General features: G+C 41.3%; 1 protein-coding gene across 2 annotated transcripts in view; it reads right to left on the bottom strand.

The window, feature by feature from the left end:
- Positions 1 to 27,177, bottom strand: part of ranbp9 (RAN binding protein 9) — a 74,905-nt gene that overhangs the window by 34,250 nt on the left and 13,478 nt on the right. For both annotated transcript variants that reach the window (XM_060932286.1, XM_060932276.1), the window contains exons 2-3: positions 25,485 to 25,596; positions 25,318 to 25,370 (exon numbers count right to left, since the gene is read on the bottom strand). In XM_060932286.1, the coding sequence (XP_060788269.1) occupies positions 25,318 to 25,370; positions 25,485 to 25,596 (165 nt within the window). The remainder of the gene's footprint in view (positions 1 to 25,317; positions 25,371 to 25,484; positions 25,597 to 27,177) is intronic.

The raw sequence follows: 27,177 nt of genomic DNA, 5'->3' as shown, positions 1-27,177 counted from the left end.
GTGTGAGTGGGCACCCTGTTTTATTTAAAGAACAGGAATCTATCAAAGTCTGATCTTCACAACACATGTTTGTGGAAGTGTATCATGGCACGAATAAAGGAGATTTCTGAGGACCTCAGAAAAAGCATTGTTGATGCTCATCAGGCTGGAAAAGGTTACAAAACCATCTCTAAAAAGGAGTTTGGACTCCACCAATCCACAGTCAGACTGATTGTGTACAAATGGAGGACATTCAAGACCACTGTTCCCCTCCCCAGGAGTGGTCGACCAACAAAGATCACTCCAAGAGCAAGGCGTGGAATAGTCGGCGAGGTCACAAAGGACCCCAGGGTAACTTCTAAGCAACTGAAGGCCTCTCTCACATTGGCTAATGTTTATGTTCATGAGTCCACCATCAGGAGAACACTGAACAACAATGGTGTGCATGGCAGGGTTGCAAGGAGAAAGCCACCGCTCTACAAAAAGAACATTGCTGCTCTTCTGCAGTTTGCTAAAGATCATGTGGACAAGCCAAAAGGAAAAATGTTTTGTGGACGGATGAGATCAAAATAGAACTTTTTGGCTTAAATGAGAAGTGTTATGTTTGGAGAAAGGAAAAAAAAAACAAAACAAAAAAAAACACTGCATTCCAGCATAAGAGCCTGCTCCCATCTGTGAAACATGGTGGTGGTAGTATCATGGTTTAGGCCTGTTTTGCTGCATCTGGGCCAGGACGGCTTGCCATCATTGATGGAACAATAAATTCTACCAGCGAATTCTAAAGGAAAATTTTTTATTAAACTTTATTACAGGCTCGAGGCCCACAAAGAATACATTACAATACATACATCAATAAAACAATACACCACACATTCATATACATAAAAAAGCTAATAAAGGCACTCATACCAGTGTTCCCAAATCACAGACATGTACCTAACAGAACTATGACTTGGATCTACTAATTGTGCAATAAGTTGATTTGTAGAGCGGTCCAGCCTGCTCATAAACTTAAAGGTGAGATTTCTCACCAGTGCCATGAATGTAGTTAGACCTAGTTTGCAGAACAACCCACTTGCTCTAGTACTTCTTGGTTTCTTCAAAAGAATCCTAAGACAGTCGTTGTAAGCTACTTTCAGCTTAAGCAAGCTCTCCTTCTTGTATCTAACCCAGAGTGGAGCTGTGTAAAGATGTGTAAAAACGTCAGGACATCTGTCCATGAACTGAATCTCAAGAGAAGGTGGGTCATGCAGCAAGACAACAACCCTAAGCACACAAGTCGTTCTACCAAAGAATGGTTAAAGAAGAATAAAGTTAAATGTTTTGGAATGGCCAAGTCAAAGTCCTGACCTTAATCCAATCGAAATGTTGTGGAAAGACCTGAAGCAAGCAGTTCATATGAGGAAACCTACCAACATCCCAGAGTTGAAGCTGTTCTGTAGGCTGGAATGGGCTAAAATTCCTCCAAGCCAGTGTGCAGGACTGATCAACAGTTACCGGAAACATTTAGTTGCAGTTATTGCTGCAGACTTTCTTACAGGGAGGCCACAGAACGTGCGGGTCGGCAGTAAGACCTCCAGGACCATCATGCTGAGCACAGGGGCCCCACAAGGGTGTGTGCTCAGCCCGCTGCTCTTCACCCTGCTGACCCATGACTGTGTACCAATCTACAGCACCAACCACATCAAGTTTGCGGATGACACGACTGCGGTGGGCCTCATCACTAACAACAATGAAGCCAACTACAGGAATGAGGTGAGCCAACTGGTCGAGTTGACAACAATCTCTTCCTGAACGTGGAGAAGACCAAAAAAGATTGTAGTCGACTTCAGGAGAAGTCACTCACAGCATCCCCCCTCTGACCATCGATGGTGCTGCAGTGGAGAGGGTGAGCAGCACTAAAATTCCTAGGGGTGCACAATCGCTGAGGACCTCTCTTGGTCCAATAAAACCGCATCGCTGGCCAAGAAGGCTCAAACTCGCCTCTACTTCCTCCGCAAACTGAGGAGTGCACGAGTCCCACCCCCCATCATGCGCTCATTCTACAGGGGCACCACTGAGAGTGTCCTCACTGGCTGCATCACTGCGTGGTACAGAGGCTGCAGTGCCTCCTGCCGGAAGACTCTGCAACACATAGTGAACACGGTCAGCAAGATCATCGGTACCCCTCAGCCCTCCCTTACAGACATCTATCACTCCCGTCTCACCCGCAAAGCCATCAGCATCGCTGGTGACACCTCCCACCCTTCACACTCACTCTTCAGCCTCCTGCCCTCAGGGAAAAGGTACCGGAGCCTCCGGGCCCACTCCACAAGACTGCTTCATCCACCAGGCTGTCACAAGAAAACTACCGTATCCATTTGCACATCACACCACAAACATTAGCATTACTGCTGTATCTGCTGCTATTGCTCATTTGTACTACTGTCATATACACCTCATAAGCTGCTCTTCTAGCACCTTCTCCGTTATTGTACTGTATTGCACTACTGCGATTTTATACATTGTTTGGTTTTAGAGTATTTTTATCTATATTTATAAAAAAAAAAATTGTGTGTGTGTGAATGAGTGAGAGAGAGATATCGATCTTTATTATTATTTATTTATTTATTTATTTTTTTACAAGTAAGGCCCCGGTCACACCGCCCGAACTTTGCTGGAGCGTTCCTTGAACGGTAGGGAGGGGGGGCCGAATTTCGACAACGCTCGTCACCGCGCACAAAATGGGAAAAAAAAATCGAAAACACGGGCGTTGGCTTAGCGGTGCACCACTGAAGCCGGCGTTGCTTTAGCGGTAGCGAGTGGTAGCGAGCGTTGGTTTAGCGGTGACGCGAGCGTTGGTATAGTGGCATTCTGCGCATGCGGGCTTTGGCTCGGCGGGGGTATAAAGTTGGTTTAGCACCAATCATAGCAAGTCTCTCAGCATCCATGGAGATACAGTTTTACTGTAACTTTGAGCAAATTCGATACAGATGAGGTCTGAACTCAACGGCAGCTCGATTCCAAATGAGCTCCTGGTCCATTTCTCCCCGTATTTATAGCCAAATTCTGGTCCCACTCCGACACCTCTATACCAACGCCAAACCAAAGTTCATCGCCGCCATGGATAGCTGCTTCAACGCCCGACACCGTTCCAGCAACCCCGTGTCCGCTCGTAAAACGCTTACAACCGTTCCACCGAAGTTTGTGCAACGTTTAATCGCCGCCCGGGCAACGCTGGCGAAGCAGCGGTGGTCCAGCGTTCAAGATTTCTGCGTTGGCCTAGCGGACCCAAGCGTCCACGAACTTGCGTCTAGCGGTGCCAAACTTTGACTGGGCGTTGGTGGAGCGGGGGTGAACTTTGCCGGGGCGGAAAATTGCCCCCTCCTCACCACTCGCAATATTTTGTGCAGCTCAAAACTTTCGGAGCGGTAGGAGGGCCCCTCGAGAAACATCAGCGGTGGCCGAGCGTATACGGCGTTGCTTTAACGGGGGCCAACTTTTGTTAAACGGTGGTGAACGGTTACGAGCGGTGATGAATTTTTTTCACCGCTCCAGGAACGCTCCAGCAAAGTTCGGGCGGTGTGACCGGGGCCTAAGGTGAGCGAGAAACGGCATTTCAATTCTCCTGTATGTTCTGGACATATAATGAATTGACAATAAAGAATCTTTGAATTGAACAAGGGTCACACCAGATACTGAAAGCAAAGGTTCACATACTTTTGCCACTCACAGATATGTAATATTGGATCATTTTCCTCAATAAATAAATGACCAAGTATAATATTTTTGTCTCATTTGTTTAACTGGGTTCTCTTTATCTACTTTTAGGACTTGTGTGAAAATCTGATGATGTTTTAGGTCATATGAATGAATGAATGAATTTATTTATTTCGAACATGTATAAAAATGTATGTAACTATTTATACATACAAAAGAAAGAAAATGAAAAAAGTGACAAAAAAAGAATAAATAAAATAATATAAAGAGCTAATACATTACAATACACCGCACATTGTTCGAAAAAGGAGTGGGAAGAAGTACAATACTTTTTTTAATTTCCCACCCCTTTTTAACTACCCCGAAATCCAAACTACATTAATACACTTATAAAAATATATACCACATATACACTTCATGATTATCCATATAAATATATAATTACAAAAATAAATATATACTACATACCATATCCATATACATATATATATACATATACACAACTATCTATATAAATATATAATTACAAAAAAAAAATATCTACTACATACTTATCCCTGTAAATATGAAGATATCTATCCCCATAAATAAATATATACCATATACTAAGCTAGTTCTAATATAACAATCAACCCTATTCTATTTATCCCTCATCATCCTCCATTAACATATTTCCTCTGCAATATACTTGTTTAAAAATATTTTTTTGTACCTTTTTTTAAACAGATTTATATTTGCACTTTGTTTTATTTCTGTCTCCAGTCTGTTCCATAAAGTCACCCCACAGCTCGATACGCACATGCTTTTCATATTTGTTCGAACCTTTGGTTTTTTAAAATTTAGGTCTCCCCTTAGATTATATCCCCCCTCTCTCTCACTGAACATTCCTTGTATATTTTTTGGCAATAGATTATTTCTTGCTTTGTACATTATTTGTGCTGTTCTGAATTTGACCAGATCCATAAATTTCAACATGTGTGATTTTATGAATAGTGGGTTTGTGTGATCTCTGTATCCTGTTTTGTTTATTGTCCTTATTGCTCTTTTCTGTATTGTACATATCGGCTGCAGAGTGGTTTTGTAGGTGTTTCCCCAGACTTCGACACAATAAGTCAGATATGGCAAAAATAATGAGTAATATAGAGTATGCAAAGATTTACAATCAAGAATATATTTTGTTTTCCACAGAATTGCCGAGCACTTTGCCAGTTTTGCTCGTACGTATCCTACATGAGGTTTCCAGCAGACTTTAGGATCCAAAATCACACCAAGAAATGTAATTTCCTGTACCATTTCTATCTTAGTATTGTCTATTATCAATTCTACATTACAATCTATTTTATGTCTCCCAAACAACATAATCTTTGTTTTGCTTAGATTTAATGATAATTTATTTTTGTCAAACCATAGTTTTAGTTTATTTATTTCAGTTGTGATTATCTCTAAAGTCTGCTGCAAATTCTCACCGGAACAAAAAATATTGGTGTCATCTGCAAACAAAACAAATTTCAATTCTTGCGAAATTGTACATATGTCATTGATGTATATTATGAATAATTTCGGACCTAATATTGACCCCTGTGGTACCCCGCATGTAATGTTCATGAAATCAGATTTATGGTCAACTATCTGCACAAACTGTTGCCTGTTTCTTAGATAGCTCGACAGCCAGCTCCACCCAACTCCCCTAACACCACACTTTTCTAGTTTACTTAATAATATACTATGATCAATAGTATCGAATGCTTTTTTTAGGTCCACAAATACTCCAATTGCTATTTTTTTATTGTCTATACATTTTGTGATTTCCTCTATTAGTTCCATTAGTGCCATCGATGTTGATCTGTCCGTTCTGAATCCATATTGACTGTCTGTAAGGAGGTTGTGTTTTTCAATGAATTTGTCCAGTCTATCTGAAAAAAGTTTTTCGAGTATTTTGGAGAATTGGGGGAGTAAAGAAACAGGCCTGTAGTTTGTGAAATGGTGTCTATCTCCGGTTTTAAACAATGGTATCACTTTTGCAATTTTCATTTTGTCTGGAAATGTACCTGATTTAAAAGATAAATTGCAGATGTGGGTGAGTGGTTTCACAATTCCCTCAATAACTGTCTTTACTGTTAACATGTCTATATCATTCCAGTCTGCAGAGGTTTTGTTTTTACATTTTCTTACAATTTGGATAATTTCTTCCTCATCAGTTGCAGTTAGAAAAATTGTACTTGGATTTCTGTCCCCCATATCTTCTATGTCCCCACATTGTGTTGTTTCGGGTTCCTTTATTTTTGCCGCTAAATCTGGTCCCACATTTACAAAGAATTGATTAAAACCATTCACCACATCCTCCATATTATTTATGGTCTTATCATTTACAGTGTAGTACTCTGGGTAATTTGTAGTTTTGGATCCATTTCTCACAATACCATTCAATACAGTCCATATACCTTTAATATTGTTTTTATTTTTCTCCACTAATTTATTATAATAGTCTTTCTTACATATCCTCATAATATTAGTTAATTTATTTTTATATTTTTTATATTTTTCCTCTGCCTCTATAGTTCGATGCTTTAAGAATTGTCTGTATAATATATTTTTCTTTTTGCAGGCATTTTGTAGCCCCTTGGTGACCCACGGACTATTTGTATATTTATGTATATTACTGTATTTCTTTATAGGACAATTTTTATTATATAGTTCATTGAATATTATTAAAAATTCCTCATATGCTTTATCAACATCTTTTTCTTTATAAACTACATTCCAGTCCTGTATTATTAATTCATTTTTTAGTGCAATCATGGTTTCTTCAGTTTTCATTCTTATATATTTATAATTTTTATTATCCTTTTTCTTGCTATAATTACAGTAATATACATTAAAAATAGGTAGGTGGTCACTGATGTCTGTTAATAGTAGACCGCTCTCTATATTATTTTCCTGGATATTAGTAAATATATTATCTATTAAAGTGGTGCTGTGAGAAGTGATCCTGCTTGGTCTGGTAATAGTTGGGTACAGTCCCATACTTAACATTGAATTAATGAACTCTTCTGTCATTTTATGTTTCTTATGATTTAAGAGGTCGATGTTAAAATCACCACAGATGTACATGACCTTCTGAGTTGATTTTATAAACATACTTTCCATCCAATCTATAAAAACTTCTATGCTTGATCCAGGAGATCTGTATATACAGCTCACCATTATATTTTTCATTTTTTCACAGCATATTTCTATTGTAATACACTCCATCCAATCATCAACAGCTACCGTCATTTTATTATTAATTTTATATTCCAAACTATTATCAACATATATTGCCACTCCCCCTCCTCTTTTGTTCTTTCTATTGATATAATTTAATTCATACCCGTTCAGCTCAAAATCTACTCCCATCTCATCGTTGATCCAAGTTTCTGATATGGCTATTATATTGAATGGAGTATTGAACTGACTGAGATATTCCTTCATTTTATGGAAATTGGCATACAGACTTCTGATATTGAAATGAATAATTGATATCATATTTCCGTCTCTGATCTTTGCATTGTATTGATATTCAGTGTAATACCGGCAGCTGATATTGATGTTGCTGAAAAGATTATTTTCCGGATCAATATTATTTTCCATATCTTGTATTTTGTGCTCAGTATAATGGAAAGTGTCCAGTTCTTGTGTCCAGTGTCCAGTCCTTGTGTCATGATTGTAAATTGCTTTATTTGGCTCCCTCAGAATTTGTCCAGTTCCCCAATATCTCGGATGACCAAGATCTTGGCCTCTTCTGGAGATCCCCTCAACTTGATGAAAATCTTGCAGTTTTGTGTCCAAGTGTTTTGGATTTTCCCCTGTTTCCTTAGTAGTCTCGCCTTTTTTGCAATATCTGCATTTTTTTTTGTTAAGTGCTCATTTAAAAACACATCTGAGCCTTTCAGTTTCTTCCCTTGTTTTAACAATTGCATCTTATGCTTTCTGTTGGCAAATCTCATTATTACAGCTGGTTTGCCTGTGTTGCTTCTCCGTGGGAGAGGGTGACATGCTTCAATGTTATTGCTTTTTACCTCAATCCCCTTGGAGTGCAGGAATGCTAACACCTGTTTCTCCACAGAGTTAGCATCCTCCTCATTCAGTTCCTCTCCATCTCTTCTCGCCATTGCTCCAGCATATGAGCGGGGTTGAATTTGCAGTCCGGTCACAATGATGTCATTCATCCGGGTGTACTGCTCCAGCTCCTCCACTCGGTTCTCGAGAATGGCGATCCTCTTTGCCTTCTCTGAATTCTGCAGCCTCAGAGCTTTGACCTCTTCTACCAGGTCCAGGATGGTCTTCTGCTGCACCCTGACAGCAGAGATTTCTTCCCCCAGAAAGTCGAGGGATTTTTTAATATCATCAATCTCCTCGACCGTAGGAGCTTTCTTCGGGGGCATTGCGTTTGTTATTACGCGGCCCGTTCCTGCGCAACCTCTCGGCCCGCTCTCGCGCAGCCTCGCTCCCGCGCAACCTCTCGGCCCGCTCTCGCGCAGCCTCGCTCCCGCGCAACCTCTCGGCCCGCTCTCGCGCAGCCTCGCTCTCGCGCAACCTCTCGGCCCGCTCTCGCGCAACCTCTCGGCCCGCTCTCGCGCAACCTCTCGGCCCGCTCTCGCGCAACCTCTCGGCCCGCTCTCGCGCAACCTCTCGGCCCGCTCTCGCGCAGCTTCGCTCCCGCGCAACCTCTCGGCCCGCTCATATTTATGCAGAAATATAGAAAAGTCCAAAGGGTTCACAAACTTTCAAGCACCACTGTATTTATTATTTTGAAAACCCACCAGCCAACTGATCTGGCATGTTTTAATTGTGTGACAGCAATGACGTAAGTAACGGTGCATCGGACTAGTGTCCGAAAGCGTTTTTACATTTTAACAAGGAGCTCACTATATTTGTCCTCTATATAGAATTCCCTATAGACCCCTTGCACTGACGTCACCCGAAACTGGAAGTAAACAAACCCTGTGCCATATTGGAAGACCAACAAACTCGTGATTAGGGGGAAAGAACAGCAGTGCGCGGTATGTGAACCCACGAGGCACTTGGTTCATCAAAAACCTACAATGGTAAACTTTTGTGCTGTGTTAGGGTAGCCTGGCTAACGTGACTTCAAAGCTCTCCGAGCATTTGGTCTGGCCAAGCTATTAAGCCAAACCATTTCCCAGAGCCCGTGGTTGACCCGCCTCCCTGAAATGCCTCAGTTTGCTACTGGTCGAAGCCAGAAAAGGCTGTGACGAAGCTTAAACCAATCACATCACTCTTTCCTCTGATGTATGCGACGCGACGGGGCTAACTGGTAGATTAAACTCTTACCGAAGCCGGTCGGGAGCAAGGCGAAAACGTCCTTCCTTTCAATAAATACCTCCAGGGCTGCTCTTTGCTACGTTTTCAATGAGAACTTCCCGTTGAATGCTTTCAATACAGCATCTACCGCTGTGTTAAAGGCTTGCCGCTGCTCCATGTTCGTGATGTGAATGAAGCGCTTCCGGCATAGATTCTGTAAACAATCTATGGCTTCCGGTCGCAGTTCTACTACGTCACTGCCTTGAACACGCCTCTACCCAGGGCCGTTGGAGATGCTCAAAGTTGATTGGTTCCCGATTTTTCGGGAGCTTGGAAATGCTATAGATAGCCTGCCTGGCCAGACTAAGCTCGGAACAGGCCCTCGTGTTGCGTCATGCTTAGGATGGGCGGGCCCAGGCTAGTGTTAGGGTGTTCTAACAAAGCTGATGGGAAAGGTGAAAAGAAGTCTTTCTCCAGAATACCAGCTGTGATTGAGACACAAGGGGAGCAAACCAAGGAGCTTTCTACCAGGAGACAGAGAGAGTATCTAGCTGCTTTATGCAGAGCTGATCTGAATACTTCAAATCTACAACAGTACAGAATATGTTCAGACCATTTTGTTACTGGTAAGTCACTAGGCTAGAGTGTTGTAGAACATTTTTTAAAAATGTTTACTGAATAAAAACATCCTTAATTTTATCACATTTGTTATACATTTCATTTCTTTCTTTTGTTTTAATTTTCCTCCCTCCATCCCTCTTTGGATTTTAAATATAGTTTTTCCCCCCATGTCCAAATAATTAAAAGATATATAAATAAAAACAGATAAGTAGTAAATTAAATTATGAAATAAAAAAATCCATAACCGCATGAATACAGATTGCAATAGTGGTCAAGTGCTATAATTTTTTTAACATGATAGTGGAGAATTTCATTTAATCTGCACTGATTATTATATGAAATATAAATGAACAAATTCTGAACAGGTCTTTCATAATCATTGTTTGAAACAGAATTAAAAGTCCATATAATTAACAGACTTTATTTGAAGAACCTATCAATCACAGCCAGTTTCTCCACATACTGTGCCCTTTCTGCAGCTGGTAATGTACTCACATAACCAGAATTATCAGCCATCGTGTCACTTCACTCTCGCTCGTAGTTTGTTTTATATTGTGAGTATGTATGTATGTATGTATGTATGTATGTACTTGGTCTTCCAATATGACGCCCTAACAAAATCTCGCGGTACGGTGACGTCACGCGGTAGCCCTCTATATAGTGATTAGGCAGTGAGTGATTTCGGACACAGGCCTGGACAATGAATCTTCTACATCACTTCTGGCTCGAGTTCTTTTATGTAGTAAAGTGAATTATGGGACTGCATCGGGAAAGCAGGATAATGTGAATCTGCCTTTAATTCTGGGAAAACAAAAACCCATACCTCAGACGGTTCTTGTTGTAGAATCTGAACGTGACAAACTTTACTTCTGGAGCACGCATACATGTACAGTACAAGTCAAAAGTTTCTACACCCCTACTCATTTCATAGGCTTTTCTGAATTTTGACCATTTTCTACATTGTAGAACAATCCTGCAAACATCAAAACTATGAAATAATTCCATACATGTTCCATATGTTATATGGTAAACAAAAAGTTTCAAAAGTAGCCACCATTTACCTTGATGGCACTATTGGGCTGTGTCCAAAATCACTCACTACATAGGGAATTCTATATAAGGACAATATAGTGATCTCAGGGATTTTTCTAGAAAAATTTAGTATGAGGGCACTCACCATGGCGAGGGAGCGAAGCAACCGGGGTGGGGGTGGGGGGTGGGGGTGTCCGTCCCCCCCTCTGCCGTGCAAAGCCTTTGAAAAATTGAGGCTACAATGGGACATTGAGGCTATCTGACAGGGAAATTGTAACTAATTGTTTGTCAACATTGAAAAAGAAAGAAGTAATCTTCTGCCCCGGACAGTCTTTGGCTTTCTTCCGTTTCGTGCCGCGGGATGACATCTTTAAATGCCCAAGTGTCAACAAAAACAACTCGCGAACTAGTTCTGTCAAAAGCTCCCGCGCCGGTGGGTGAAAGGTCATTCAGTCTCGAGAAATCTCGCTCTACAAGTCCGCTGACCTTGTATGTAACCCATGTCAAATCTCGCGAGAGCAGCCGCGACAAGTAAACATGGCGCCTCAGTCTGGAAAACGCCAATTCGGATTGTTTTTGCACCGTCTGGTGGTGTATGTACTATGATTGGAATAATTTTGGAGTAATTATAACGTATTTGATGATCAGACACATTGTCACGTGGTGTTGCTGGGATGTTTTCATGGAGAAAAGATCGTTTCGAGAAAGATTGCATGTTGTGCAGTAGCATATAAGTGCATGGCCTAAGTGTGACTTGGGATTCAATAGGCATTTCGGTAAGAGGGCGCAGCACCCCTGTTCAGACGAAAGCCTGGTGATCTCATATCATCTGTAGCCGCTTTATCCTGTTCTACAGGGTCGCAGGCAGAGATGCACCGATTGACCGGCTGCTGATCGGAATCGGCCGATTTTCACGTGATCGGCCATGACCGGCGACCGGCCGGGCAAAATTAAAATATGCCGATTTTCTGCCGATCAAAACTTGTGTATCACAGAGATGAAAGTGGAAATACTCGTAATTCGCAACTAAAAAGACTGCAGCTACACTGGCAGCTTGAACATGCGATTGTGTTGCGCTTGCGCAGAACAGTGTCAGTCCTGCACGCCTAACGAGCTCCGGCGCGCGCGCCGTTAACAACAACAACAACAAAAATCACTATATTTGGATATCCAAATAGGCTATAGTGATATTTTTTTTGTGCCAGATATTGGATGTGAAAAGAAGAAAATGTTTGTGGTTGTGTGAATTTCCCATTACAGGAATTAATACGTTAGCCTATTACCAAACATCTAGTTAGATTTGTACAAAGAGAGAGAAAAAAATGTCTTTTTGTTTGTTTTACAACCTTGGTTGCACTTGATTCCATTGGAAATTACTCTACAAATACATATTTGACAAGGATGATAGAATGGCTATGGTATAAGTATGACTGGAAATTATTTTTGTATTTTGATACTGAATGAAGAAATGGGTTGTTCTATAAGGCATAAGTTTTCAAATCTAAATAGGCTTATGAAAGTGTGTTCCATAGCAGTTGGCAAATAATATATGAGGGGGAAGTTGTTTTTGTGCCAGATATTGGATGGGAAAAGAAAAAATGTTTGTGTGAATTTCCGATTTCAGGAATTATGTTAATACCAAACATGAAGAAAGATTTTACAAAGAACAATGTCTTTTTGTTTGTTTTCAACCTTTGAGGTGTTTTTATTACTGAATTATATACTGAATTTATTACTGAAAATCTGGCAGAATGTTCTATTAAAGAAAAGATAAAAAGAAAATAGTCTTTGTGTGTGCTGTGAAGTGGTTTGAAAAAATGAAATTGGAATCGGCCAAAATCGGTATCGGCAGGTCACACTCCATGGAAAATCGGAAATCGGAATCGGCCCAAAAAATTGCAATCGGTGCATCTCTAGTCGCAGGCAAGCTGGAGCCTATCCCAGCTGACTACGGGCGAAAGGCGAGGTACACCCTGGACAAGTCGCCAGGTCATCACAGGGCTGACACATAGGCCCTGTCCACACGGCAACGGATTCAGGTGAATCCGATAAAATTGTTTATCGTTTCGGCCTGGCGTCCACACGGCACCAGCGTTTTGGGTGCCCCAAAACGAAATCTTTTGAGAACGGGTTCCAGAGTGGAAAGATCTGGCAACGTTGCCGTTGCGAAGTCGTCTGGATGAGTAGAACGGATTTGTTCACGATGACATCACAACCACATGATTGAGTGCTTCACGCCGGGTAGAAGTGTAACGAACTCGATGCGAGTTGTCAACAAATCCTATAACTTGGTTCATGAAACGCGCTTACAAAATATTTTCACTGTGAATATATATTGTGTAATGGTGCAAAGAGAGAGAGAGAGAGAGAGAGAGAGAGAGAGACTCTGCCCTTAGGGCAGAGTCAATCCCGCCAGCAAAAATAGGGGGGGGAAAAAAAAAAAAGGAGCGATCTCACCTCTTCAGATGTTGGTTTAAGTACTACAATACATTCCTCAAAAAGGGCGTAGAACAACAAATTAATCCATCAACGTGTAGCATTCAATTTATTCCGGACCATTAAAGACTCCGCCTTCCATGTAGCATCATACGTCATCCTCGCCGCCATATTGGATGGGTCAAAGCGGAGAATAAAGATGCCTCATTCATGTGCTGCGTTTAACTGTACCAACAGGTTTACCGTCCAAACGAGATCACATACTTTATCAATACTTCACATAATTTATCAATACTTTTCATTGTATTTGGTCATTATAATGTAATTTTACGAACAGATTTTTCTGACTTTGTGGCTAATATGAAGTCTCGCGCATAATAGTTTATGCGCATGCATCCTTACTTCTATTGTTCTGGTGTCTCCGAAGGGACCGTCTTACAGCGCCCCTAGAGGTGTGGCATGTGTATTGCATCGTTTTCAGCAAGCGTTGCGTTGCCATATGTACCTGATATTTTACTGATCCGTTGCCATGTGGACGCGATATTTTTTTTAATAACATCTCGTTGCCGTGTGGATGTAGCCATAGACACAGACAACCATTCACACTCACACCTACGGTCAATTTAGAGTCACCAGTTAACCTAACCTGCATGTCTTTGGACTGTGGGGGAAACCGGAGCACCCGGAGGAAACCCACGCGGACACGGGGAGAACATGCAAACTCCACACAGAAAGGCCCTCGCCGGCCACGGGGCTCGAACCCAGGACCTTCTTGCTGTGAGGCGACAGTGCTAACCACTACACCACCGTGCCGCCCCAATATAGTGAGCTCACTTGTAAAATGTAAAAACACGTTATTTACATCATTACTGTTGCACGATTAAAACGTGCCGGATCAGTTGGCTGGTGGGTTTTCAAAATAAAATACACGCATGTGTTTTTGTGATAATATAATATGGATTTGAGTGTATTTCACACATTAATAAATACAGAAGTACTTTGTATCTGCTGCATCTTTCAGTTCTTTTAAATCAAGGCTGAATCCTCTCTTCTTTGCTGCTGCATTTTGTTAAATCAAACTTGAGGCTTTTGATTAATTAATTCCTCACTCTGGACTGGAACTTTTCTTGTACTTTATCCGTCTTATTCTATTTTAGCTTATTTTCTATTCTCTTACTATTTTTAATTGTACTTGAATATCCGTTTTTAACGTGTCTTCGTCCGTCCGTTCACCCCAACACACTTTTTTCTTTCAGCGTGACCGCAATGCATGATGGGATATACTGCTTGGTTAGTGCCCATCGGTTGTACACTACTTTTCATGGTGATACTAGGAGTGCACTATATAGGGTGTAATAATTCTCACTATACATTCGGACAACACTACAAAATGGCGAACTCATTATATAGTGAGTGATTTCGGACACAGGGTTGGCATTATCTTAACCAGCTTCATGAGGTAGCCACCTGGAATGCTTTTCAATTAATAGCTGTGCCCTGCCAAAAGTTAATTAGTGCTATTGCATGCCTTCTTAATGCGTCTGAGATCTCATCTCATTATCTCTAGCCGCTTTATCCTGTTCTACAGGGTCGCAGGCAAGCTGGAGCCTATCCCAGCTGACTACGGGCGAAAGGCGGGGTACACCCTGGACAAGTCGCCAGGTCATCACAGGGCTGATACATAGACACAGACAACCATTCACACTCACGTTCACACCTACGGTCAATTTAGAGTCACCAGTTAACCTAACCTGCATGTCTTTGGACTGTGGGGGAAACCGGAGCACCCGGAGGAAACCCACGCGGACACGGGGAGAACATGCAAACTCCACACAGAAAGGCCCTCGCCGGCCACGGGGCTCGAACCCAGGACCTTCTTGCTGTGAGGAGACAGCGCTAACCACTACACCACCATGCCGCCTGCATTTGAGATCAAACAGGAAATAATAAAACACAGTAAATAGCCCGGTTCCACAACTGTAGTAATTCATACGACGTCAAGAACTGACATCCAGCATTACTTGGACATTATCTTTTTAATTAATAAAAATAGTCAAGCCATTGAATTCGAAGGCGTGTCCAAACTTTTGACTGGTGCTGTACACTGGCCAAAAATGCCACGTCTGGGTAGAGCTGATATATTTGACGTGTCCATGACAACCATATTGTGTAATATGTACCAGATGACTGAAGCGTGCCTACCAGGGAGTGTGCTTTAAATTTGTATCTCTCGGACAGACAAACCACAGAGGAAACACCCTGCTTGCTGGTTTTATTCTGAGTGTCCCCATACTACACTCACTTAACATATGAACAGAACATTTGTCACTTCAAAGCAAAGGACGAAAGTGCTTTTGGACGCACCCCAACAGGAAAAACATACGAATGGTCGTCACAGAGAAAGCTCTGAGCACTACAGATGTCTGTTTAAATGTAAAAAAAAAAAAAAAAAAAAGACCGTTCCCCAAGAAGTAGAATTTCCATAAAATTTTAATAATTCTTAAAATGTCATACCAAAGGACAGCCGTTAACAGAGGCTGAAGCTTGGAGGATTTCACATGCTTTCATGGACAATATATCTGCTTATGAAGTCTTTACACAATAGATTTTGTATTCCCCAAAACAAACCGAGAACGTTTTCTTTCAGGAAGTGGTGACATAAATGCATGTTTAAATCATTTTCAGATGGAAGAACCTCCAGACTGACTGATTAACCATGTTTCAGAAGCTATACTTTATACAGGCCCTTGTCCTGGAACAGTTATTCAAATATAATGGTCTACTGATTGATTACATCCATGAACTTAAAGGAGAACTGAAGGCAAAATTATCATCAAAATTCTCTCATTTTATTAAATATAGGAATGCATCTTTGATAGCTCTTTCGTCAAGTTCTGAGTGTTTGAAATATGCTCTGTAATATCAGTCCATATGTCAAAGCAATGGGCGTAAACGAGATTCGTTGAGACCTGTGAGAGACATCATAGGATGGATTTTTGACAACATCTGCCAACGTTGTCAAAAAAAGAGCGCGCCCTCCTTCGAATGCTGACGTAATCAAGCTGAAAGTTGTTTGTTTTGATAGCAAGTCAGGAAAGTTTGAAAAAAGTAGGCAGTAATCGTCATTTAAACTTGTTTTTTGTGCAATACTTCGTTTGGAAAACAGTTTTCAAAATGGTGGCGCGGACACTTCACGTTTCAAAGTCTCGCACAAGTCTCGTCAAGATCGCGCGGACAAGCGACGCCTGTCGTGGACCAAACGAACAAAACTCAACATGGCTAAAAACCGAATAGGCCGATAAGTATAATATTTAATTGCGATTAGTTGCCAATACGAGTCACGATACAAGGTTCCTGAAACCGAAAACGTAATTGAATAACACGTTCATTAAGAAATAAAGCAAGTTTAAAAAATGACTTCAGTTCTCCTTTAATACACAGCACTTCATGCTTGCTGACAGGATCAGTCACACATGACAACACAGGCGTCGATCTTTGCTTTACCAGGGGAAGTGCAGTGAAATGTTGAGTCACTTGCAGGAAACATACTCATAGAAGTCTAAGATTAAAAGTAATTCTTTCACCTGAAGTGTGAAGATATCAAGGCAGAGTCTGCCTCTGTGTTATTTTTGAATCAGGATGTTAGAGCGTTCAGGTTGGTGATTATCCTCGACGGATGTACCAATAGCGGAAAAAAAAAAAGTCACTGCTTAGCGGAAGAGCGCTAATCAACAATATTATTTAACTATAACAAAAGTAGCTGGCAAACAAATTATATCATCAGTGAGTTGGTCAATGTTTAAAGCATGGTGACGTATGCATTAATTTACAACAGAGAAAGCAGTATGACCAAAGTCCTCCAAAATATGGGGACACTTCACATTGTACTTCAGTGTTGGCCTCATGACTAGTTATGTAATCGTTGTCAGCTGTCCATTGCTAGTGACGATGAGGCCCATACTAGAGCAACAGGGTCGCCTGCAGCGGTGGCACGAACGGCCCGGCCGAGCCGCCACGGAATGCCTTGCGAGCGCTCACATACTATTCTACTCTCCTAATGAAGCGCCTTGCACAGCAAGGTAAGACAAACGATGTTGTGCCCCCATCGTGTTGTCTCTCTGGACCTCCAGACCAGATGCCAAGTGGTGCACAAAAGTGCCACAGACCTGACAGGTATAGAAGTTGCCCCACAGGGACAACTGACTTGCCAAGTCACACCATCCGTTGGCCATTTGAGTGGCTCTTCCGCATGTTATTGACCCTGTTGGGTTCATCTGCCATATTGCACCTAAAAGCGCCCTGCTGCCAGCGCCTTATTGGTGGCGTACTATTTAACCCATAACTGGAACCCAGGCAGGCGCTACCACTCCAGGTCAGAGCGGACCAAGAAGCAATGGTGATTAACAACCTGTGTTTTCTCTCCCCCCCCCCCCAGTCTGTCCCTCTGAGTTACATGTCGGTCCTGAGATCGAGGTACTGACCTCTTCTGCTCCTCGGACCTGCCTGATCCATCCTGGTGCCCTGTGTCTGGTTGGAGTCTCATCGCAATCGCTCCTGTAGAGGGCGGTCCCATGTGGACAGTTGGGGATCACGCCTGGAGGACGCTCTGGACTCTTGCAGTGGTGCTTTTGTGGCTGGGGACTGCAGTTGACTTGCTAACTTTAGGACTGCAGTTGTCGTAAACAGTTTTGCGCTCGGGTTTCCGTCGGTGGGGGTTTATAGCATCAACGAAGCTGACTTTTTTAGGACTGTTATAGTCATGTTGTCTGTTGTTGCCCGGTTCCCTTTTGAGTCTGGTTCCTCTTGAGGTTTCTTCCTCATGTCGTCTGAGGGAGTTTTTCCTTGCCACGGTCGCCACAGGCGCGCTCATTGGGGATTGATTAGGGATAAAATTAGCTCATATTTTAAGTCGTTCAAATTCTGTAAAGCTGCTTTGCGACAAAGTTTGTTCAAAGCGCTATACAAATAAACTTGACTTAAGGGGTAACTCCACTTTCCCCAATACTCAAGTCCTCCTGGACCTGAGACTCACCACTGGCTACAGTTTAAAGACATACCCAAGACTAAACATAACTAGTAAGAACGGATGGTATAACTCACTGGGAGAGGTTCATGACATAACTAGTAAGAAACATGAGGGACAATTAGACTCAATGATTTAATGTATGTTATATTTGGCTTTTGGATGGCAAGCAAACTTGGTGTTTAGTTACAGACCTTTACTTTGTATTGGACTGCTGATAAGTGAACATGTCAGGACTTGAAATTCAGACATGAACCTCTTCCAGTGAATTATACCATTCACCAGTGGTCCATTGGTCATACTTAAACATAAACAAAAAAAAAAATGTTTATGGAAGCAAGAGAAGTACAGAATCATGTGTCCTTGCACTTTTTTTGGGGGGGGGGGGGGGGGAGTAGTCGACAAAAATACTCGGTAATATTCTCATGTAATGACAAATTGTCTGGTAAAATGTCAGGAATATTGTACTGCAATTAGTGATCTCTTATTTAAGTCTAGGTAAGGAGTTTTGTAGTCGATCAAAATAAATATATATATATATATATATATATATATATATATATATATATATATATATATATATATGAACGAGTGATATACATTTTTTCAAGACGAGATGATAAACTTCATATCTTCGTGCAACCTTGTAATGTTCTTTAGACTATACAGACACATCCAAATAAAAACGCAAGTTGATCAAAAGAATTTTAAATTTTGAACCGATTCACCATTTTGACAACGTGTGTCAAGTCAGCGGGAAAACACTGGGAGTGACGTCAGAGTAAAATATCAGGAATTATACATACGGGCCACTTTTTCTATGGAATAAAAACTTTTTTTCGTGGTGCGGTTTCCATCAAATCCTGCACTCTGATTGGCTGGCGAGCGGGTCCGTATCCTACGATACCGACCCCGGTTACGGACCTCTGGCAACTCGCTCATTCACAACAAACATAGTAGCATTTTGTCAACATTTATGTTTTTTTTTTTAATATATAAAAGATTTATTTATAAGATTATCAAAAATCATAAATTTTTGCCAGCATTTCTCAGTATAATAGCATTCATTTTACAGCATGGACAGCAAGAACAACAGTGTTCACAGCGAAAGCAAGTTTTACTACCCTGAGGAAGAAGAAATAAAAGAAAACATTTCAGGAGAAAGCTAAAAACCTCTAACTGTTGCTAACGCCAAGCAAAAACATGGCTGAATCCTGAATAACTCCTATTTGTATAAATAGGGGACTACATAGGCGGCAAAATGTAGGGTTTTTCCTGCCATGGAAGTGCACTTGTATACTGAGGAGGAAGTCATTTGCATTACAGCCGTGAACGAGGATTCAAAATGGCAGCTCGGCTCGGTTTTCCCTTTCGGGTGCTCTCGTTTTCTGTTAGAATTTGGTAAAGGAAAAAAAAATTTTAATTATATATATTATTTACCGGGCGGCACGGTGGTGTAGTGGTTAGCGCTGTCGCCTCACAGCAAGAAGGTCCTGGGTTCGAACCCCGGGTCCGGCGAGGGCCTTTCTGTGTGGAGTTTGCATGTTCTCCCCGTGTCCGCGTGGGTTTCCTCCGGGTGCTCCGGTTTCCCCCACAGTCCAAAGACATGCAGGTTAGGTTAACTGGTGACTCTAAATTGACCGTAGGTGTGAATGTGAGTGTGAATGGTTGTGTGTCTATGTGTCAGCCCTGTGATGACCTGGCAACTTGTCCAGGGTGTACCCCGCCTTTCGCCCGTAGTCAGCTGGGATAGGCTCCAGCTTGCCTGCGACCCTGTAGAAGGATAAAGCGGCTAGAGATAATGAGATGAGATGAGATATTATTTACCAGCTTAAGGTCGGTCCGTATGGTGAAATCCCGTGACCTCGGCCTTGAATGCTGACCTCGGCCCAGAGGGCCTCGCTCAGTACTTTCAAGACCTCGGTCACGGTATTTCATGATACGGACCTCCCAGCTGGTAAATAATATATATTCTATTCCCTTCTAGTGGGTTTACTGACGGCATGAAATATTGTCATCATATCACTTATCCTCCGTGTATTTAACCACTCTCCCCAATGGAGAATGAGCGTGCAATATTGTTACAATATTGCATGTTGTCAAGACAACATGATGGCACAGCTCATGCGAATATCCAACGACAAAACTTTTCTGCAGCACATGCACACAATCATTTCTTTGTCGGACGGGAAAGAGAGAAGACGAGGCTAATCCAGTGCTAGGTTTAAGCACTAATTAAATAAACTGAAAACTGAAACTAAAGACGCACTGAACACCCGAAAGGCTACCAAAACTTCATTAGATATTCTTCAGCATATTTACAAGAGAAAAACATACTAATGGACATCGAAAAACTGTTTAAAAAAAAAAAAAGACAGAGATGTAAAACTTTTGCGCTAGCGAGTGACTGACAGTTTGTAAACAAACATGGCCGCCAGGTTTGCTTCGTTAAAAGCGGAAGATTGAGAGAATTTTGGCTGCCAGGTTGCTCTGTTGTGTGTAGTTGTCGATGTTGATTTTCAAAGTAACTAAGTAAATTACACAGGCATAATAATAATAATAATAATAATAATAATAATAATAATAATATTTGGCTTGATTGTGCTTGCATTGGCCTGCGTTAACACTACACCAGCTAGAAGGTAACTGGACTGCTGCGCTAACAGCACCGAGTAAGCTCATGTTGGCCTTCAAGAATGCTGATATGAAGAGATTGTGTATGTAGTGTAATAATAATAATAATAATAATAATTATTATTAAACGAAGAAGGAGGTAGAGCCCTGCGCAACGCAAAGCAGTGCGGCACGGGACAAATTTTGAAAGCTCATTGCGGGAGCGGGCGGGAGAGGTGATAAGCTGCAGTCCCGCTAACTAAAAACGTGTTTAAAATAAAATTTATAAATTATTAATTTATGTCTGTCTATCATATATAATTTGTGCTGGATATTTTATTTGGCATTAATAAAAACATTTTAAAATGCCTAAATTTGCGGATGTGGTCTAATCTCGCGTACGTTTCCGATTCCTTTCCACTCTTCCGTGTTTGAGATCTCCGATCATGGCAAAAGAGCAGAGCTCCTCTAGTGAAGCTCACAGTGCTTCAGAAGTAAGTGCTGCTTTAAAAAGAGGTGCCTGGCAACGCACACCCTCGCTACGTGCGCTAGGTGAAGGATCGGTCAGTGGAGAGCTCAGCTAAGCTCAGCATGTTTAATTCCCCAAGCCAATGACAAGAATTTTCGTGAGAAATAACGCAAACGTCTGCATCATGCGGGATTTGTGGGCGGGAGTGGGACAAAATATGGCAGGCACGGGCGGGAGCGGGACTGAAAATCATAATTCTTTGCGGGAGCGGGACTGCACAATGCGGGAGCGGGACTGAAAATTCTGTCCCGCGCAGACCTCTAGAAGGAGGGCTTTTTTTCATGGTCTATCAGATATATTCCATTCAGCGAGTATGATATTGAACTCGTCTTCAACTCGTTCAATATCATACTAGCTGAATGGAATATATCTGATAGACCACTCAACGCCAGCCAATATTATTTAAATATGTCACTCAGATCCACGATGTAATGTATGAAAAAAAAAAGTTTTTCAACACAAGATAAACTTCATATCTTCAAGTCAACGTGTGATGTTCTTATTATATAGACACATTCAGAAACAAAATTCCCCAGATTTATCAAAACAATTCATTGATTTCCGCTCAAAAAAAAAAAATTAAATCAGAAAAATCATCAATAGATTAAATCGATCATTGTTTGTTTACAATCACTTGTCTGTGACAAATCAGCATGCGTCACCGAAATCACCCGAATCACTCTTCTATTTCTCCTTTGATCAATGCTGCATAAAGACTTGACACATTATCAACCAGCGCTCCTACAATACCCTGCTCTATCAGCTGATGGTATCAGTAAATAAACGACATTCTCCTTCAAGCTACGGCTTGCTGGAGTTTTACTGTGGAACTCTGATACCAATCCTGCATGAACGAAGAGATTTGCTATTCAAATTCTAACAGCTAACACACTCGTGAATGTTGGTAGTTGTGAAACACTGAAACTCAATCCTGACAGGATTACATGGGGTTAATAATTTAAAGGCTAAATCAAACAAGGTAGATGTAATCAAAATGTGGCCACACACACTACTGAGAACCTCGTCATCTATTAAAATGGTTAGTTCCATACAACTCTATTCATATAGTGAAACGCCAGCGTACTGTGATTGTGTGTAAAACGAAGTTCATAGAACTACAGCAAGATTTTATGTTTTTAACATGCCAGTTAATCTAAATGTGAAAGAATTTGCAAGTCACATTAATTCATTAAATGGGTAGACGTGAATTCAGTTCAAATTCAGTTACTGAAACCCATGGTGATATTTACTGCAGACTGAGTTCACCTCAAGCAGGCTAAACTTATAGAATACAGGCGATGAAACTGACTAAGTAGCGTTGCTTATTTCCTCAATGTCAAACAAAATAAAAGAGATCAGTTTTTCCATCAACCGGTTTTCACACACACACCTGGCCCTTTACATTCTTGTGTCGGACAGACACTGATAACTGCCTCATTCAATGTGAACAATTATTATACATACGGGCCACTTTTTCCATGGAATAAAAACATGCATTCTATTCCCATATAGCAGGTTTATTGAGGACATGCAATACTGAGATCATATCGCTTATCCTCCATGTATTACACCACTCTCCCCAATGGAGAATGAGTGTGCAAGATTGTTATAATATTGCACGTTGTCAAGACAACATGACGTCATGTTTCAGAGCTCATGCAAAGATCCAAAGACAAAACTTCTGCTGCACATGCGCACAATCATTTCTTTGTCGGCCGGGAGAGAAAGAAGACGGGGTTAATCCAGTGCTTGGTTTAAGCACCAAATAAATAAACTGAAATTAAAGACGTGCTGAACACCCAAAAAGCTATCAAAACTTCATTATATATTCTTCATGCATATTTACAGGAGAGAAAAAAAAAAAAAAAAAAAAAAAAAAAAAAACATACCAACGGACATAGAAAAACTGGAAGAAAGACACATCGGGGATGTAAAACATCCATGCTAGTGAGTGACTGACAGTTTGTACACAAACAAACATTCATTAAAAGCCAAAGATTTAAAAGAGAAAGACGTGCTGGACACCCGAAAGGCTACAAAAACTTCCCTGGATATTCTTCACGCATTTAAATCTTCCATATTAAATACAAGGAAAAACTGGAAAAGACACACGTCGGAGACATAAAACTTCCACGCTAGTGACTGACAGTTTGTAAACAAAAATGGCCGCGAGGTTTGCTTCATTCAAAGCGGAAGAATTAAAGAGAAAGACGCGCTGGACACCTGAAAGGCTACTAAAACTTCATTAGATATTCTTCACACATACACTACCGTTCAAAAGTTTGGGGTCACCCAGACAATTTTGTGTTTTCCATGAAAAGTCACACTTTTATTTACCACCATAAGCTGTAAAATGAATAGAAAATATAGTAAAGACATTTTTCTGGCCATTTTGAGCATTTAATCGACCCCACAAATGTGATGCTCCAGAAACTCAGCCCATGTTTACATTAGACCGTATCAGCGGATCATCAGATTAACGTTTTTAAAACGATTAGTGTGCACACAGCAACGCCAATACACGATTTGCGTGCACACAGCAATACCAATACATGGATACGCTCGGCTCCGCAGGCATCCTGCGCTCCAAATCACTCCGCCCTGAACAGCGAGTGCCCTCTGGAGGGTGCGCACTCCGGCCCTGCGCAGCTCACAGAGCGCGCGAGTGAAGTGAACAAGCAGTGATTCGGGACTGAGCCGCTGTGTGTGTGATCCCAGCGCATATCACTTAACACTTGCAAGTGGAAGGATGGCAAGCCTAAAGACAATCATAACTACACAATGGGCAGTATTTGCATCAGTATTTGCAGTATTTTCATACTTTTATACTCTTTAATGAAAGGTGATACAAGGCGGAAGTCCGCGCCGTTTTTCAGCAGTCGCGTCACATGACCAACGCCAGCGAATCAGGAAGGTGGATGTCACAGTGACGTTGTCCAATGAGACGCCAGCTAGAGCTCAGCACAGCGTATCCGCGTATTCTGAATGTTTACACAGCACCGGAGCTGACACGATCTGGATTGAATACGTGGACGCTGGCGGATTCCCGTTTCCCGGCGTTTCCAGGCGGTTTAATGTAAACGGACAGTGCATCCGCGAAGAAAACGAGACAGATACGGTCTAATGTAAACGTAGCCTCAATCTGCTCAAAGGAAGGTCAGTTTTATAGCTTCTCTAAAGAGCTCAACTGTTTTCAGCTGTGCTAACATGATTGTAGAAGGGTTTTCTAATCATCCATTAGCCTTCTGAGGCAATGAGCAAACACATTGTACCATTAGAACACTGGAGTGAGAGTTGCTGGAAATGGGCCTCTATACACCTATGGAGATATTGCACCAAAAACCACACATTTGCAGCTAGAATAGTCATTTACCACATTAGCAATGTATAGAGTGGATTTCCGATTAGTTTAAAGTGATCTTCATTGAAAAGAACAGTGCTTTTCTTTCAAAAATAAGGACATTTCAAAGTGACCCCAAACTTTTGAACGGTAGTGTATTTCCAAGAGAAAAAACATACCAATGGACATCAAAAAACTGGAAAAGAGAGCAATAGTGGAAATATTATCAAAGTTCTACCTGGAGATGAGAAAAAAAAGTGACAGAGACTTTTACAAGAGGACTTCACTCGTGGACTTCACTCAGCAAAGTCCTTTTGTTTTGAACAACTGCAGTGTAACAATTAACTACGACCAAAAGTAACTGAACTTGAACTGTCAACCTGGATATAGCTTATATACAAGTTGGGTTGTTGTTCAGGCTTTCTGGACTCGTACCATTTTTATTGTTCGAGCTTTGACTTTCTACATTGGATTGACAGAACACTGAATTACATTTGATCAGAATCAGCATTCAATATTGGTAAGTTACGCCCCTGTTCTTAACTTTCTGTAAAATCTATGATTGTTCCAACAAGTGTGTGTATATTAATAATAGCTGGGATTTTTTGTGGTATATCAGATATATTCCATTCAGCTACTCGTCTTCAACTCATTCAATATCATGCTAGCTGAATGAAATATATCTGATATACCACTCAAAGCCAGACAATATTATTTAAATATCGTAATCATCTGTTTTACCTGGAAGTCTGTTCATGTTAACCCCCTGGGCAGACAGACCAATCCCCATGTACCTGAGCGAGAGAGAGAGAGAGAGATAGAAATACATACACGTACATTTATATGACTCATCTGGATTGCATCAAATAAAATATCCTAATCTAAATCATGCTGATCAGCTTGCTCACCCATCTCGTCCTTTACTGATGATTTTCACCTCAAAGTAATAAACCCCACAGGCAGCTGGAATAGGATGAGTCGCGCGAACAGATGCCGCATCCTTAGGTGTCTTTCCATGACCTTAAAAAAAAAAGAAACAAAATCAAACCAATTGGATATTCAAAGCCAAGGTGAATCGATTCTAATGCATTTAGGTTTAAAAATCAAACCAATACACGGGAATTCAATATATAAATAACAAGCTAGCACAAATGTTCTTACAATTACAAAAGACAAATATTTGGACCTAAATACATTAGTGGAGCTCCTCACACACGCTCTGTGCATGCAGAGCCTCGTACTTAAGATAAATGCATCACCCTGATTTCTGATGGCTTTGACCGTACTATGTATGTACGACAAACGTATACCACCACAGAGAACGCAACAGTAAGTGCAAGGCAGCATATCTCACACACCTGACCACAAAATTTGTATCTTTATATCCATAAGACAGATGGGTTTTTATCCACAGCTTATTTTTAATTTGCTTTAAAAAAAAGATTATTTACGAACACCTTTCATAGAAAATACTCATGACAGTTTCATATAAAACTAGTCAAACAGTTTTATTAGTCCACTAGCTTGTTGGACAGTTGACAGTTTCTGTCATGTAAGGGTGGTAGACGGATGTAAGCGCAGGAAGAGTTTTATTGAAAACACGCTAGCAAACAGATCCAAAACAGAGACAAAGGCAGAGTCAAATAACAGGCAGTAGTTGAGCGAGGCACAGACAGGATACCAGAGGTAATACAATACTCACAGTCCAAAAACACAAACGGGGTCAAAACCAGAAAAGCGATACAAACTACAAAGCTTTCGCAAAGTCTGTGTGTTACTGAGAGTCCTTATATGTATGCGCTGTGATTGCACTCTAAACAGGAACAGGTGCATGCGAATTTGTCCTAATGGCAATGTAACCAGATAACTGTTTGACACATCAAAGTTTGATATTCGATGGTAACTATATAGTAATGATGTAAAAGTGAAAGCACTGGTTCACTGCTATCCCCCAGGCACCCAGCAGAGTCACACCATAATAAGTATCGTGGTGGTGTTTCTGGTGCATGGCATGCGACAGGCTTTCGTCTAAACCGGGGAACAGGGGCGCTGCGCCCTCTTACCGAAATGCCGATTGAACCCCAAGTCACACTTAGGCCATGCACTTATATGCTACTGCACAACATGCAATCTTTATCAAAACGATCTTTTCTCCGTGAAAGCGTCCCAGCAACACCACGTGACAATGTGTCTGATCATCAAATACGTTATAATTACTCCAAAAATATTCCAATCATAGTAGATACACCGCCAGATGGTGCAAAAACAATCCGAATTGGCGTTTTCCAGACTGAGGCGCCATGTTGTTTACTTGTCACGGCTGCTCTCGCGAGATTTGACATGGGTTACATACAAGGTCAGCTGACTTGTAGAGCGAGATTTCTCGAGACTGAATGACCTTTCACCCACCGACGCGGGAGTTTGACAGAAGTAGTTCGCGAGTTGTTTTTGTTGACACTTGGGCATTTAAAGATGTCATCCCGCGGCACGAAACGGAAGAAAGCCAAAGACTGTCCGGGGCAGAAGAAGATTACTTTTCTTTTTCAATTTTGACAATTTGTTACAATTTCCCTGTCAGATAGCCTCAGAATGTCCCATTGT

This window comes from Neoarius graeffei, chromosome 1 (genome assembly GCF_027579695.1).
Source record: "Neoarius graeffei isolate fNeoGra1 chromosome 1, fNeoGra1.pri, whole genome shotgun sequence".
Taxonomy (NCBI): Eukaryota; Metazoa; Chordata; class Actinopteri; order Siluriformes; family Ariidae; genus Neoarius; species Neoarius graeffei.
Note: the sequence above shows the minus strand (reverse complement) of the source record. Positions and strands in the feature narration are given on the sequence as shown.